Source organism: Calypte anna, chromosome 21 (genome assembly GCF_003957555.1).
Source record: "Calypte anna isolate BGI_N300 chromosome 21, bCalAnn1_v1.p, whole genome shotgun sequence".
In the NCBI taxonomy this organism is placed as follows: domain Eukaryota; kingdom Metazoa; phylum Chordata; class Aves; order Apodiformes; family Trochilidae; genus Calypte; species Calypte anna.
Genome location: NC_044266.1, coordinates 5,222,932 through 5,238,889, shown reverse-complemented (window position 1 = coordinate 5,238,889; position 15,958 = coordinate 5,222,932). Strand labels below are relative to the sequence as shown.

The window sequence follows — 15,958 nt, the reverse complement described above, 5'->3', positions numbered from 1 at the left end:
CTGAGTGGTCCAGTATAATTTGCCATGGTTGCAGCAGTGCTTCTTCAGACTCTCAGCATTCCACTTAAATCATTAGGCTCTGGAAGCTTGTGGAAATGAAGAAGTTGTGTAAATCTCCCTATTTACTTTATTTTTTCCAGATAAAAGAACTCCTGGGTGAGACCGTGTCAAACTGCTGCCTTGTCCCTAAATTTATTAACCATGAAATTAGCCTGTCCTGGATGTTGGAAACATTTGTGCTTCAGTCTGTGTGCTGGGGTTGGCATGTAGCTCACAAAGGAAGTTGATGATACTGAAACAAACAGATCCAAACACTCCACCTTCTATTTTCAGCTGGGAATGTACCATGGGCTTGTTTGGAGGATTTGCCAGTACTAGTGCTGAGCTTGAATGTTAACCAAATGTCAACTCCAAGCTTGATGGCTTTTCAAAACTGATTAAAATCAGCCTTTCTGAGGCTTTCATAGCTTTCTTGGGCCTATGGGGACTTGGGGCTGAATAGCAGCAGCAGTAGAAGTTGAGGACCTTTTCTGCCTCTGCCACACCAGTGCCAAGATGGCTCAGCAGTCCAGCAGCTCTTTCTGTTTCTAGGAACAGGATGGAGGATGGAAAAGAAACCCTGCTTGCCTCTTGGCTTGGAAATTAGAATGAGAGTAGAGTAGGTTGTTTTCTCTTGAGCCTTTTTGAGTGAAAATTAATCTGTATTTCTTAGATTCTGAGTTGCCTCCTCTTGACAGAATATTAACAAACTAAAGCTGCTGTTTATTTATCAGATCAGGTTTACTTCTGCAGGGTTGAATTTTAAACCTGCATTAGACAGAGCTTTCCCTGTGTCTTGAAGGATTTGGTTTAGCCACTAAATGACACATAGCAGAACAGTTGAGTTTTTAACTGTTCACTTTTAGCTAAATCTTCTTTCTGGAGAAAAAAAAATCAATTAAAAGAGTACTTGCTGTGCCATGTGTCTCTCAAAGACTCTCTCAAAAGAAAGTCCACTTAGATCCAACTGACCTTGTTGAATCTTCTTTTTAGCTTGCTGCTGACTGCCAATTGTTCTGTTTTGTGTTTTTTTTTCCCCAGGATATTGACATTAAGAAAGTAAATGGTGTTCCTCAGTATGCCTTCCTGCAGTACTGTGATATTGCCAGTGTGTGTAAAGCAATTAAGAAGATGGATGGGGAATATCTTGGAAATAACCGGCTCAAGGTAAGGAAATCCTGTGGACTGTATCCTTCTTGTCACTTTCAGCATCACAGGATATTTTGCAGCAGCGTAGTTTATGGAAGTAAGATGGTTTTTAATGCACAGGTTAGATCAGAGCACGATGCTTTTAGCCTATAATTGGGATTAATCAGCATTTTTTTCTTGGCTGTCTCAGCAAGAAGCTCCAGGATTGAGTAGACCTGGCCTCGAAGGTCTGCATCAGGCGAGGCTGTGCAGGGAAGCTGTGCTGCAGATCAACAGAGGCTGTCAGTCACCAGAGCTGTCAACCCCTCACTTTTCTCATGCATTCAAATTGTAGAAGAAACAAATATTGTCAAACACAGTCTTTGTTCATGCATGCAGAATTATTTTCATGAATTGCTATTTGATCTTTTTATCTTGTTCGCACCTACGCGAGATGCTAATTTTGGGAAGTCCATACAAATGCCTAGCTTCCTGCAGATAACTCCTTCTTGAGGAACTGTGAACTGTACTGATGGAAGTTTTGCCCCTTTTTTTGTGTTCAGCTGGGTTTTGGAAAGAGCATGCCTACAAACTGCGTGTGGTTAGATGGGCTTTCTACAAACGTTACGGATCAGTATTTAACTCGACATTTCTGCCGATACGGGCCTGTGGTAAAGGTAGGTGGGGAGGCTATGGCGTGTGGTTTGAAGTTGTTACTGTCTTCCTTTCTTCCCATCCTGTCCTTTCAACCCCCACTGTCCAGGGCTTTATAGAGAAATTTCTCTCTGGGGTGGAATTTGGGCTCTTGGCATCTTGGGGGTCTGCTGCGGAGAGCGGTCGCTTCTGCTGGTGTGAAAACCAAAAGTTAAAGTTTGGGATGAGCCGAGATAATAACAAGTATTGGAAACACATTTGTTGCTCTTGTGCAGTACAGTCTCCTCCCCAACAAAATTGCTTCAGAAGGCCAGCACTGGAGAAACAGCAGTCTAATTATGTAGTTACACTCATGCATGCTAATTACATAATTAGATGGCACTATATATATTTTTTTTTTTTAAATCAGACCCAAAATACACTTTTTAAAAATCAGTTAGGACAGTCATGCTGACTAAAGTTCCATGAAAGAGGAAAGTCAAGGATGGTGCCCATGTCACACAGCAGGAGTGTGTTACCTGCCCTGCTGTGGCTCAGTGCTAGAGATTTATGCACGTGCTTAAACTTAAGCATGTGAGCTGTCCCCTGTGTTTCTGCTGGACACTGATGTGCTTAAAGTTAAGCAGTATGTGCAGATCTTGGCAGGATCAGGGTCTTGCCTCCTTAAAGGATTTTTGTGGGTTTGTGTTGCAGCTTTGCCTTCTTTTATTGTAGCTGTTGTTGCTTGAATGATAAATTTTATCTTGCAAAAGGAAGCAGAGATTTGGAAATTGGGCTTTCAGCAGCTGGTACTGCAGACTGGGATAACAAAAAAGCTGTTTCCATTTTGGGATTAAATGTTCCCTTTACCTTTTTTCCCCCCTAAAACATACTGGAAATTTTTCAAAAAATTCAAAGTGAACAAAGCAAAACTACAAAACTCAGTCACTAAAGAAAAAAAAATATAAAAAGTAAAATACAGAAAAACAAAATAAAGGCATAATATACCTCAAGCCACAATATCCACAATTCAAAGCAGTCCCGTGTCCTTTTATTTGTCTCTTCATTACAATATGCCTCATCAGAAAAGCCTGGAAATTTACCCTGCTAAAAATTATTTTCTTACTGGTATCCTCATGACTTAGGATTTTGTTGGGACTGACATTAAGTCCTGTGGATGAGGCTCTTATTTGGTTTTTGTTTTGTTTTTTTGTTTTTTACAGGTGGTGTTTGACCGCTTAAAAGGCATGGCCCTGGTTCTCTACAATGAGATTGAATATGCACAAGCAGCTGTAAAAGAGACCAAGGGGAGGAAAATCGGTGGGAATAAAATTAAGGTGTGCAGAATGACCTCCAAAACTAAACAAAACAAACAAAAAAAGAAACAAATTGTCTTTAGACCATACCCCTCAAATGCTGGCATTTGCAGACTGCCAGTCAAAAGGAATACTTAGAGGGACACAACGTCTGTCCCAGATACCAAAGGCTTAAAATATTTTTTTATGCTCGGCTGATCAAGATGTTAGGGTGTCTTGAACCATTATTTATAAAGCCTTTTCCAGTATTCTGCTGTTTGTTTCACTGAACTTGTCTCTCTGAGCTCCTGAGTGTTGGTGTCTGTGTTACTACCTCATTTACCTGAATCCAAGGCAACCTTTGGTCTGTTTTCATGTTAGAAAAGTGAAATCTGCAGGGATGAGTTCCTCTGGGATAACACATTCCTACATTCCAGCTGCTCCAGGCTCCTGACCTGGCCATGGCTCACAGCCTGGAGTCTTGGGGTGCAGCAACCCAGGTGTGCAGTCTGGTCCTGTGATGGCAGCTCCTCCCTTGGAACTGATTTTAAAAAATAATAATTAAAAACACTATTTAAAAAAACAAACAAGCAAACAAAAGCAAACAGAAAACCACATGCACACACAAAAACCCCAAAAAACCCAAACAACAACAGATGGAAAGTACTTTTTCCTGAAGCAACAGTTGCCATTTACAGGGATGTCTTGGATTTGGGTGAATGTGGTAATACCTGTTACAACTGTCCCATCAGTGCCACTAACTGGGGACGTAAGGTGTCAGCCAACCCTCTGAATTATCTTCCTCCTCCTCCTTTCTTCTCTCCTAAAGAGTGGGTAATGATTCCAAGCATGATCTTTCATCTGGTGTGTCAACCTAGCAACTTCACACCTGCTGGGGTGGGGACTTTGGGATGCTGCAGTCTCCAAGCTTTGTGGTTGAATATAAATAGCTTTTACATGCAGTGAAAGGTGGGGTTGGTTAAAAGTTGGATAAAAGCTTCTTTTTGAGAGTCTTGATACTTTAGAAACCTGGGAATAAGCAACACCCATGTTGCACCTGTGTCTGTGCTCCCCTGCCATGGTTATAAAATACCTAGTTTCATTTTATTAAAAAAGAAGGAACTACAGTGTTTTTTTTTTAAATTGATTATGTTGAATACACATAAATCCATTCTAATCTTATTTTTTTGCATCACCTATGCTGTTAACTTCTTAATATTGTCATCCTTGTCTAGAAAACCTCAGCTCTTAGAGTAGCTAGCTCAGGGAGCTGCAGCTTTAGGAGGCTTGGTTCCTCTCCCATCCCTGCTCTTGCCTTGCTGTATAACCCCAGGCAAATAATGTGCAGTCTGAAGTAGAGTAATAACACTGACCTGCTGGAGCACTGCTGTGAGATGAAAGGGACTTTGGAACTGTAATTGGAGTCTTAGTATTAAAAATGTCAATACCACGATAATAATGGGTATTTTTCCTGCTGGTTTACTGCACAGAAGCCTCTGGTGTGGCAGCTACAACAACATGACCCAGTAAAGAGGTAGTCAGGGAGCTACACAGAGTTAGGAGAGAAAACTCTTTATTCCTGGGGATGTGTAGGACCAGTCCTTAGAAGCGTTTGGCATTTTTGGGTCAAATATTATCACCCCCATTTTCAGTTCTACTCCCATCTTCAGGCAGTGAAGTGTCCAGATGGGCTGCTTCTCTTTCTCAACACAATTTACCTTTTATTTTTCAGGTGGACTTTGCAAATCGAGAAAGTCAGTTGGCATTTTATCATTCCATGGAGAAAACGGGTCAAGATATCAGAGACTTCTATGAAATGCTGGCAGAAAGAAGGCATGTGTCCAGATATTTCATTCTCTCACTATTCCAGCATCATCTTTAGTGCAATTAAAATTTCTTCAGGCCGTGATTATTAAACAAACACCTGTTTGTGTTCCTCCTAACCTCACCCTGCTTTTTGAAGTTGTATTAACAACATTCTAAGTGTATTTTTTATGTCTTTTACTTTTTTTATATTGTTTTTTTAAAACAAACTCAGTCAGTCTTGAACTGTGAAGATTAAATCAGTCAGGATATCACACCTCTGAAATTCATACTCAGGTGGAGGTTTTGGCTGTCTGCATGATCTATATATTTAGTGTCTGGCTGCTGTGGTGGGTTACCAGGACAAAGTTGAGAGTCATTCATCATTTCTTAGGAATGCAAAGAGTAGCTTATCAGGAATGTCTTCCTGGGCCCTCTAGAGAAATGCATTTGTTAACAAGTGTATATATAATCTGGTAAACTACTGCTGCTCTCCTCTGTTGAGCAGGGTAAAATTTGGTCTTCCACCTTCCCCTTTTCAGCAGTCTGCTTGGTAAAATTGTAAAATACAATTGAGGTTGCAATTTCTTTTTTATTATTATTGTTTTTTATATTTGACATGGAAAATATGTTGTGTGTTGATGCCCTTATGCAGCAGCTGTCACAACACAACCCATTTTGCACATGCTGCAGAGGCTGCTGTTCCCCCTGCATAGCCACTGATCTCTGCAGACCCTGGCACAGGGGCTCTCCACATATTGTGCTTTTTTTTTTTTCCCCTCCAGTGACTGAACAAACATCCCTGTGTTTATTACTGATGATTATGGTGAGGGCTGAAAAGCAAAGCATTTTCTTTTTGTGTAGGTGCATTTCTATTACCTCCAGAGGCTTCATTGTTGGGTTCTGCTTTACCTGTGAATAAGCCCAGCGTGACACTGAGCCAGAGAAATTCACTTGGGTTTTGTTTTTATTTTTTCTTTGCAGCAAAATAAACTACTCTAACTCCATGCAAAATTACCAGATTTAAAAGTGAGGAAGGTTTGGAAATTGGCAATCAGGATTGGCATAATGGAAATAAATGTGTCCATTCCCCACTTCTTGCCAGATGTGGTGATGTGCCAGTAAGCAGTCAGTAACAATTTCCTCCCAACTACATCAGAACCAGGAAAGAGAAGTGCATTCTTGGATGTCTTTTAATACACAGCAGTCAGCTGGGCTTGTCTTAGTTGTGAAATAATTCTGAGTAGAACACTGATCTCTGGAACAGTGTGACACTGGGTACACGTTAGTCTTGTTTTTCCTTTTCTGTCATTCTGTTCACTGTGTCATTATTTAGGAATAATGAATCACAGAGTGATAGAGCGAGATCTGCAGAAAGTCTTGTAATTTTGCATCTCCTAGTCCTCCTCTTGGCAGTTACTGGTCCCTTGTAATCATTCTACACCTACCAGGTGCTCTTAGATTGTAGTTGTTGTCAGTCTAAATAGCACCCAATCAAAAGAAAAAAAAAAAAAAACCACAACAAAAACAAAATGCAGAAAAAACAGATCAAAACCACAGTTAATTTTTTTAGCTTCACATCTGCCTTTCACACCATCCCACTTAGCTTGCAGAAATGAAGTTTTTGTCTTCCATCTTATGTTTCTTTGTATTCTTTTTCAATTTGGTGCCTTTCTTAAAAGGTGGAAGGTGTCAGCTTTTAACATAAAGCATAAACTGAGAAGCCAAGTTACACTGAAGTGAAGCAGAGTGTGTAAAACACTCCAGTGGTGGAGAATTGAAGCACCAGCTCCATGCCACCCCTCAGCCAAAGAGGCATGTTCAGTGGTATAAATGGCATTTTTTTGGTGCTAGGAGGTATTGAGTTAATAAAGGTAATTTCTTGACTTATTCTGCTGAGTGCTTCCTGTGAATTCACCTCATCTTGCAAACAACCTGATTTTTTTTTGTGGTTGTTGACTTGGCCTTATTACTGTAAGTAGGCAATGTCAGCATGTCACACACAGTGAAAGAGCTAATTTTGGAATTAAATGATCACTTACAAGGTTTAGGATTTTTAAAGAAATCTTACTACTGCTTTACTGCTTCAAGGTTCCACCCTTGAACTGTGATTTGAGTCAGGTTGCCAGAGGTAGGTTTCAGGTTCTTGAGATGGGGTTGTGTTCACCTTGACAGCCTGTCCAGGTTTCACGGATGCTCTGGAGCTTTCACCTTCACTCAATGGCAGATTTGAATTCGGCAAAAGTTGATGCCATGAGGATGGTGGAAGGTACTTGGCAGAGCTGTCACAAAATGACCAATTAACAGCATATGGTATATTAGCAAATAAATACCAGTGCTAACAAAGCATTTAACTCACTGGTATTAAAGCTCAGCGTGCAGCTGTAGACCGTTGCCTTGATGTGCTTAGAAAGGAATTACCATAAAGTGATTCCCCTCCATATCAGAGAAAGTTGGTTGAGAAGGAAAACTAATCCCTTTATTCTTCATATTTAGCAGAGATGAACGAAGAGGATCCTATGAGTATGCCCCGGATCGTACTTATTACGAGACCGTTCGGACTCCGGGGACGTATCCCGAAGATCCTCGTCGGGAATACCCGGCTCGAGGCAGAGAATTCTATGCCGAGTGGGATCCCTACCAAGGAGACTACTACGACCCACGATACTACGACGACCCACGGGAGTACCGGGATTACAGGGGCGATCCCTACGAGCAGGACATCCGGGAATACAGCTACAGGCAACGGGAGAGAGAGAGGGAGAGGGAACGCTTTGAATCCGATCGGGATAGAGACCACGAGCGGAGACCGATCGAGCGGAGCCAGAGTCCAACGCACTCCAGGCGCCCCCAGAGCCCTGGAGCGTCCCCCTCACAGTCGGAGAGGCTGCAGAGCGATTCGGAGAGGAGGATTTACAGCAGGTCATCAGATCGCAGCGGCAGCTGCAGCTCTCTGTCTCCTCCACGCTACGACAAGCTGGACAAAGCCCGCGTGGAACGTTACGCAAAAAACGAGAAAACGGAGAAGGAACGCGCTGCTTTTGAGCAGGAGAGAGTGGACAAGGAGAAACGGCTGGTGAGGAAGGAAAAGCCTGAGAAGCTAGAAAAGGAGAAAACTGATAAGCAAAAACGGAAAGCGAAAATCCATTCGCCCAGCTCTCAGTCTTCTGAAACTGATCAAGAGAACGAGAGGGAGCCCAGCCCTGAAAAACTGAAGGGCAATAGTAAACAGAGCAAAGAGAGAGGTGACAAGGAAGGGACAGCCAAAAACCGCCTGGAGCTGATGCCCTGCGTTGTGTTGACCCGAGTCAAAGAAAAGGAAGGGAAAGTTATTGATCAGCCCGCCCTGGAGAAACTGAGAGCAAAGCTTGACAATGACACTATGAAGTCTCCGCTGCTCGAACAAAAAACGCAGACATCTCAAGTTGAGCAAACCAAGTCTGAGCAGTCTAAACTGGAACCTGCCAGAACCAAGGTACAAAAGGAGAAAGCCCTTGCCAGTCACATTGAAGTGGTGGATAAGGAGGGAAAACTGAAACCCAAAAAGCACTTGAAGACAGAGCAAACTTCTGAGGGGGCCAACGCGGTAGATTTAGACAAGTTGGAAGCTCGTAAAAGACGATTTGCTGATGCAAATCTGAAGCCTGAGAGGCAAAAACTAGAAGCAAAAAGAAGCAGCCAAGATGAGGAAGAGGCACGCATGGTTTTGAAAAAGCAGCTTGATGCAACTGCTTCTTCTAGAGAAGCAACGGTATTAAGGGAAGGAGAACTGGAGAGAAAACCTCTGAGGAAGGAGATGCTTAAAAGGGAATCTAAAAAACTCAAATTGGAAAGACTTATTCCTGTTACAAGTCCCAAAGAAGTTCAGGAGACTCTTAACGTTGGTGGGATTGGTGTGCGTCCCACCCTAGATCTGCAGGCGAGGCTGATGGAGGCTGCTGATGAACCAGTGGAAGTTCAGGAAATCTCCTCTAAAAAATTGAACCCAGTAAAACCCCAACATAAACAGGCACAGCTGCTAGATGACCAAGGAACAGAGAGAGAGGACACAAGGAAGAATTACTCTGGTCTTCCTGAAGACACATCTGACCATAAGCTTGGACAAGAGAAACCTCAGTCAACTGATACGGAGGAGAAAATTGGCATTGACATTGACCACACCCAAAGCTACAGGAAACAAATGGAGCAAAGTCGCAGGTTAAAACAGCAGCTGGAAATGGAGATTGCAAAATCTGAGAAGTTTGGCAGCCCAAAGAAAGATGTGGATGAATACGAAAGGCGGAGCTTGGTCCATGAGGTGGGAAAACCTCCGCAAGACGTCACTGATGACTCTCCACCAAGTAAAAGGAAAAAGACTGACCAGTTTGATTTTGAGATTAGCACTAAAAGAGAAAGAAACTACAGAAGTTCTCGTCAGGTGAGTGAGGACTCTGAAAGGACATCCTGTTCCCCAAGTATCAGACACTTCCCCTTCCACGAAGATGATGACACGCTGGATTCTCCGAGGCTAATGCCATTAAAGGAAACCAAAGAGTCACCTAAAATAGAAGAAAAGGGTCTTTCATACTCCAACATGACTGTGAGGGAGGACTCGCTGAAATTTAATCCTTATGATTCCAGCAGAAGGGAGCAGATGGCAGAAATGGCTAAAATAAAACTCTCAGTGTTGAGTTCTGAAGATGACTCAAGCAGGTGGGAAACACAAGTGAAGCAGGAGCCTGGTAGAGTTGATGTCAGCTTTCCAAGCAGCATTGTCAAAAGAGACAGCATACGGAAGCGATCTGTCCGGGATCTGGAACCTGGGGAGGTGCCTTCAGATTCAGATGATGACAGTGAAAACAAGCCCCACTCTCCAAAAGCCTCATCCTTGTTAGAAAGTTCCAGGTTGTCTTTTTTATTAAGGGACAGAGAAGAGAAGTTACGTGAAAGAGAGGAAAGACTGTCGAGTTCCTTAGAAAGAAACAAATTTTACTCCTTTGCGTTGGACAAGACAATCACACCCGACACAAAAGCCTTGCTTGAAAGAGCTAAATCTCTCTCTTCATCCAGAGAAGAAAACTGGTCCTTTCTAGATTGGGATTCCAGATTTGCTAGTTTTAGGAACAATAAAGACAAAGAGAAGGTTGACTCAGCTCCGAGACCTATTCCATCGTGGTATATGAAAAAGAAAAAAATCAGGACCGACTCAGAAGGTGGAAAACTGGATGACAAGAAAGAAGATCATAAAGAGGAGGAACAAGAGAGACAGGAACTGTTTGCTTCCCGTTTTTTGCATAGTTCAATCTTTGAACAGGACTCTAAGCGCTTGCAGCATTTAGAGAGGAAAGATGATGATCTTGACTTCATTTCTGGGAGGTTGTATGGCAGACAGTCTTCCTCTGATGGGACTAACAGCACAGCTGATTTGGTGCAAGAACCAGTGGTTCTGTTCCACAGTCGTTTTATTGAGCTGACTCGAATGCAGCAGAAAGAAAAGGAGAAAGATCAGAAACCAAAAGAAGTGGAAAAACAGGAAGATAAAGAAAATCGGCCCAAAACACCAGAAACAGTTCCTGAAAGTAAAGAACCAGAACATAAAACTTCCTCAGTGGTTGGTCCCTCTTCTGTTGCTGTCCTACCACAGGAACCAGCATCAGTTGCTTCTGAGAAGGCAGCAAGTGAAAAGGCAGTGGTGGAAACAGCTTCTGTAAAAGAAGAAAAAACATCTGAACCTCCTTCTTCGGCAGTGGAGGAACAAAAACCTTTTCCTGAACTTCCTGCTCCTGTCAAAGCTGAACCACCTGAGCAAACCGAACCCCCTCCAGTTGTAGAAGCTAGTAAAGAAGTTGTTGCTACAACCCTGGCACCAGAGGAAGATGCTGTGGCAACAGAGCATCCTTCATACTTGGATACCAAGCCTCCCACTCCCGGAGCTTCATATTCCCAGCCAGACATCAGCATAGATCCAGAGCCTGAAGGTGCCCAGTTGATTCCACCTCCACCCAAGCTAGTTCAGAAGTCAGATGAGGCTGCTGAGCCTAAGGAAGAAAATCCTCCTCCTCCTGCCAGCGCTGACACTGGAGTGAGTCAGAAAGTCGAGGTGGTCGCTGAGGTCCTGCCACCCATTTCTGACAACGATATGGAAGTTGAACCTCCAGTTGCTGTGAAAGATAAAAAGTCCTACAAGAGTAAACGCTCCAAGACTCCCGTGCAGTCGGCTGCAGCTAATGTCATGGAAAAGCCTGTCACGAGGAAGAGCGAAAGAATTGACCGTGAAAAACTCAAAAGGTCGAGCTCTCCTCGTGGGGAGACACAGAAGCTTTCTGAATTGAAAGTGGAGGCAGAGAAAGTTTCCAGGAATGCTGCTAAATCCCCCAGTTCTGCTGCAGAACCAGAAAACGTGGAGCCAAGCTTGCCAATAGGCCGGACTAGGCGCAGAAACGTGAGATCAGTCTACGCTACCACGGGGGACAATGAAGGTCCATCTCCAGTGAAGGACGCTGTGGAGGTCACTAGATCCACCAGGAAAAGAGGAGAAAAGGAGCCACAGGAAACGGTGACAACTGTTCCTACGACCCCAAGGAGGGGAAGACCTCCAAAAACCCGCCGTAAGCCAGAGGAGGACATCTCTCCAATAAAGACAGAACCGGTACAGCAAGAGGTGGAGGAGGTTGAAGCTAAAGATGCTGTGGAAGCTCCTAAGCCTGCAGAAGGCTGGAGGTCTCCTAGATCCCAGAAGCTGACACATAGTCACTCTGCTGCTGCCAGTCAACAGGGGAAGAAAGGGAAGAATGAACCAAAAGGTGATGCTTTGGCTGAATCTGAAGATGCTGCTGAGAGAAGCAGTCAGGAACTGAGCATTGGTGACAACAGCAACAAAGCAAAAGCCACTGAGAAGGAGCCCACAGCCGGCGAGCAGAAACGTGATCGGAAAGAACTGGATACAGAGAAAAACCAGCTAGAGATCCCCACAGTTGAGATCATTGAGAAGAAGCCAGCACCAGAAAAGGTTACGAAATCCAAAAGGGGAAGGTACAAAAATACCAAAACCGTTGTAGATAAAGCATCTGTGTGTCTCAAAAATGTAGAAATACGTCTCAACGTGGATGAAGTCAAAGGCGCCTTGCGGCCAACTGAGGAAGAGGCAGAGCCTGTGGCTGTGTCACCAGCCAAAATAAAGAGTCCTCAAAAAGAGGACATCTTGCCACCTCATTTTGCTAAGAACGAGGTGGAAGATTCATTCCCAGAAACAGAAAAAGAGGTGATGCGGGAACCAAAGCAGTCCCCTGAAGCAGCCCAGTTAGCAAAACAGATTGAACTCGAACAGGCTGTGGAGAATATTGCCAAGCTGACTGAAACTCCTCCATCAATCTCTGCCTACAAGGAGCCAACGTCCGATGTCCCTGAAGTTCGTCAGGAGGAGGAAGGAGACAAACCAGCCCACCAGGCCAGTGAGACAGAGTTGGCAGCGGCCATCGGCTCCATCATCAATGACATTTCTGGGGAGACAGAAAGCTTTCCTGCGCCCCCCACCTATCCCGCTGAATCAGAAGCTGAAATCCCCACAGAACCCTTGGTGCTTCCGTCACCTCGGGAGGAGATGGAGCCTGAGACAGATCAGGCAGTGAATAATATCCTGGAAACTGAGGCTGCCGTCGAGCCCGCGGTGCAGCCGATTCCTGGCGCTGCCGCGTCGGCGGTAGAGACGGAGAGCAAGGAGGCTGAGGTCAGCTTCAGTGAATCTTCCAACTCGGCTCAGGAGGCTGAGACCTTGCAGGAGGCAGAAGTTGCTCGGAAGGAAAAGGGCCGCCAGAAAACCACACGGCACAGGCGTAAAAGGAGCACAGGCAGAAAGGGCGATGTGGCTGAAGTCAACGCCTTCGAGCCAGAGAGGGTGCAGAGTAAGTCACCCCCCACCAACGAAATTAAGGTGAAACCTGAAGAAACCTCTAAGGAGGAAAAGCAAACTAAACCCATGGCTCAGGCACCCACGGAGCCAAGTGCTTCTGACGCCAGCAAGGCTGCAGCCACTGAGGTCGTGGTTGTGCACGAAGCAGTGGCTGAGAGGAGCACCTCTCCAAAATTACCTGCTCCTGCTCCCCTGGACCTGGCCACCCCACCAGTTCCCCTCGACGAGGGGAGTCAGGGTGGGTTCAAGATACGGTCACCCATGGAGAACGCACCCGTCACGCCACCGAGTGCCCCAAATGCAGCCCTTCCCACCCTCCCCTCAGCAGCAGCAGTGGCCAAGCTGCCCACCCCCGTGCCCACCGCCATCGTCCCACTTCACTCCACCACTGCCAAGGTGCCAGAGTGGATGGTGAGGCATGAGGAATCCCGTGCCCGTTCCACACCGCCTCCGGCTCTCCCCCCGGACACAAAGGCGTCAGATATCGATACGAACTCCAGCACTTTGAGGAAGATACTCATGGAGCCCAAATATGTCTCCGCGACGAGCATAACCTCCACACACGTGACGACCACTCACGCCGAGCCAGTGAGTGCTCCTCGTTTGGAGGAGGCACCTCTCCACCCTGCTGTAGAGGCCATAAAACCAGTTTCGGAGGAGAAGCCAGCAGTTCCTGTCACCAATGCCTTGGACCCACCAGTGGCTGAAGCACCCGTGTTCAGTGAGAAGGAAAAGATCAGTACTGTGATTGCTCCCAAAGCTACATCTGTCATCAGCAGGATGCCCCACAGCGTGGATCTGGAGGAGGCTCCCAGGATCACCTTGGTGAAGCAAGCTCCCCAAACCCAGACGTGTCTTGTTAATGCCCCCTCACCAAAATTTAAGCAGAGGTCAAGCACAAATGATAACAGCAGGTTCCATCCAGGATCGATGTCTATTATCGAGGAGAGGCCTGTAGAGACTGGGTCCAGCCCGGGGCTGCGGGTGAACACCTCAGAAGGCGTCGTGCTCCTGAGTTACTCGGGGCAGAAGACAGAAGGTCCTCAGCGAATTAGTGCTAAGATCAGCCAGATTCCCCCTGCCAGTGCTGTCGACATAGAGTTTCAGCAGTCTGTGTCCAAGTCTCAGATTAAACAGGAACCTATCACGCCATCGCAGCCCACGCCAAAAGGCTCCCAGACCTCAGTGGGGTACGGGACTGTTTCCACCCATTCTTCTTTGGTACTAGGAACACAACCTTACAACACGTCACCTGTCATCTCCTCTGTTAAACAGGAGAGGACCACTCTGGAGAAGTCTGACTCATCCCACCTCTCTGTCCAGACTCCAGCGTCTCAACCCAGTAAAGTCCTCACTCAGACTGGAAACACTCCACCCGTGCTCGTCCATAACCAGATGGTAGTGAATAAAAAACTGTCTGATCCTACTGCTCTGAAAGTGGAGACCAAGACTCTTCAACCCTCCAACTTGAGTCCTGGAGTCAGTCCTCACCACCCTTCCCTCTCTGGGAAAATGCATTCAGAAGCAAACCACGTCAGCTCGGGACCCAGCACCCCAACTGACCGGGCTATTTCCCACCTGGGGGTCACCAAACAGGAGCCACACTCACCCCGTACCAGTGGACACTCACCGTCACCGTTCCCCAGGGCTTGTCACCCTGGCAGCACCTCCTCTCCAGCTTTGTCGAGCAGCACCCCAGTCATGCTGGCCCCGGGGATTCCTGTTCCTCAGTACATCTCCAGCATGCACCCCGAGCAGTCCGTCATCATGCCCCCTCACAGCGTGACACAAACCGTGTCCCTGGGCCATCTGTCCCAGGGTGAGGTGAGGATGAACACCCCTCCTCTCTCCGGCATCCCTTATGGCATCCGCCCCGAAGCTCTCCACTCCCCCCGAGCTGCTCTGCAACCCCAGATGGAGATCAAACCTCAGCGATCCAGCACCCCCCAGCCAGCCCCCATCCGGGACATCGTCATGCCCCCTCTGTCTTCTCAGCACGCTTCCGAGGAGGAGATGCACTACCACCACACCACGGTCTGCAGAGGCCCAGCCCCTGTCCAGTCTGACGTGCTGGTGATGCAGCCCGATTACCGCATGCACCCCTCCAGCCTCAGGCTCGACCAGTACAATGTCCCCCGGGACGTCAGGATGATCATGCACCCACACATGGCTGCTGTGGGCGAGCACCACTCGGAAACGAGACAATCCCGAACTCCTGAAGGGGCTGGGAAAACTCCTCCTGTCAGTAAGACCCCGCAGCCCGGGAAAGAGACTCCAAAGTCCTCGGAAGGCAAGATGGCACACTCTCCTCACAGCGAGCCCCGGCTCCTCAGCGTCCCCTCGGGCAGCCAGCTGCCTGGACTGCCTCTGTCACAGCCCGTGGTGGTGCCACACGGGGTGCAGATCATGCACCCTGCTGGGAGCTCCTTCCATGACTACCGCTCTGTGTATGGTGATATGAGGAATTACCACACAGCAGCACAGCTCGGGCACCCTCAGTTCCCGGGTGCCTCGCCAATCGGATTGCCTTCCCGGAGCATGACCCCCTCTCAGGTGAGAAATAAAATCCTTCTCCTGGACACAGGCTGCCCAGAGAAGCTGTGGCTGCCCCATCCCTGGCAGTGTTGAAGGTTGGATGGTGCTGGTGGGAGGTGTCCCTGTCCATGGAAAAGGGACTATCTGAAGGTCTTTAAGGTCCCTCCCAGCTTAAACCATTCCATGATTCTGTGAATCTTCCTGAAATGTGGAGCTCTTTTTGCAGCTCTGTGTAGCAACAGGAACTGGATTTAACTCTCTGTGGTCGGTCTCAAGCCTTGCTGAAATTCATAGCTGGTTTTGTTTGGGAAGTGGGGTTGGAATGTTATTTGGCTTTAGAGGAAGCTAAAAAAACCTGTTTTTTGAACTCTAGGTCTCAACCCTACACAGAGGTTTCTCACTGTGGAGGTGTCAGGGGGGACAGCTGTCAGCACTGGGGTGGTGTGTGGGTCAGCCATCCTCGGAGGGACCATGTGGCCAAGGCTGGGCATGGAGCAGGAGTCAGGGGATGTGGTTTCAGCTTTCATGTGTCAGAGGCTGCTGGGGTGACCCTGGAAGTGGGGGGACTGGTCCAGGAACCCCCACTGTAGGGCTGGTGCTGTGGTGTGGAGACAGAGATTTCCTCCACCAGCAGCCT

At 46.7% G+C, this 15,958-nt stretch overlaps 1 protein-coding gene across 4 annotated transcripts in view; it reads left to right on the top strand.

The window, feature by feature from the left end:
- SPEN (spen family transcriptional repressor) overlaps positions 1-15,958 on the top strand; it is a 67,175-nt gene that overhangs the window by 47,211 nt on the left and 4,006 nt on the right. Inside the window, exons 7-11 of one of the 4 annotated variants that reach the window (XM_030463831.1) lie at positions 1,081-1,206; positions 1,731-1,844; positions 3,024-3,137; positions 4,828-4,928; positions 7,398-15,339. In XM_030463831.1, the coding sequence (XP_030319691.1) occupies positions 1,081-1,206; positions 1,731-1,844; positions 3,024-3,137; positions 4,828-4,928; positions 7,398-15,339 (8,397 nt within the window). Of the gene's footprint in view, positions 1-1,080; positions 1,207-1,730; positions 1,845-3,023; positions 3,138-4,827; positions 4,929-7,394; positions 15,340-15,958 lie in introns of all 4 variants that reach the window. The other 3 variants (XM_030463830.1, XM_030463834.1, XM_030463832.1) reach the window with 3 other exon arrangements.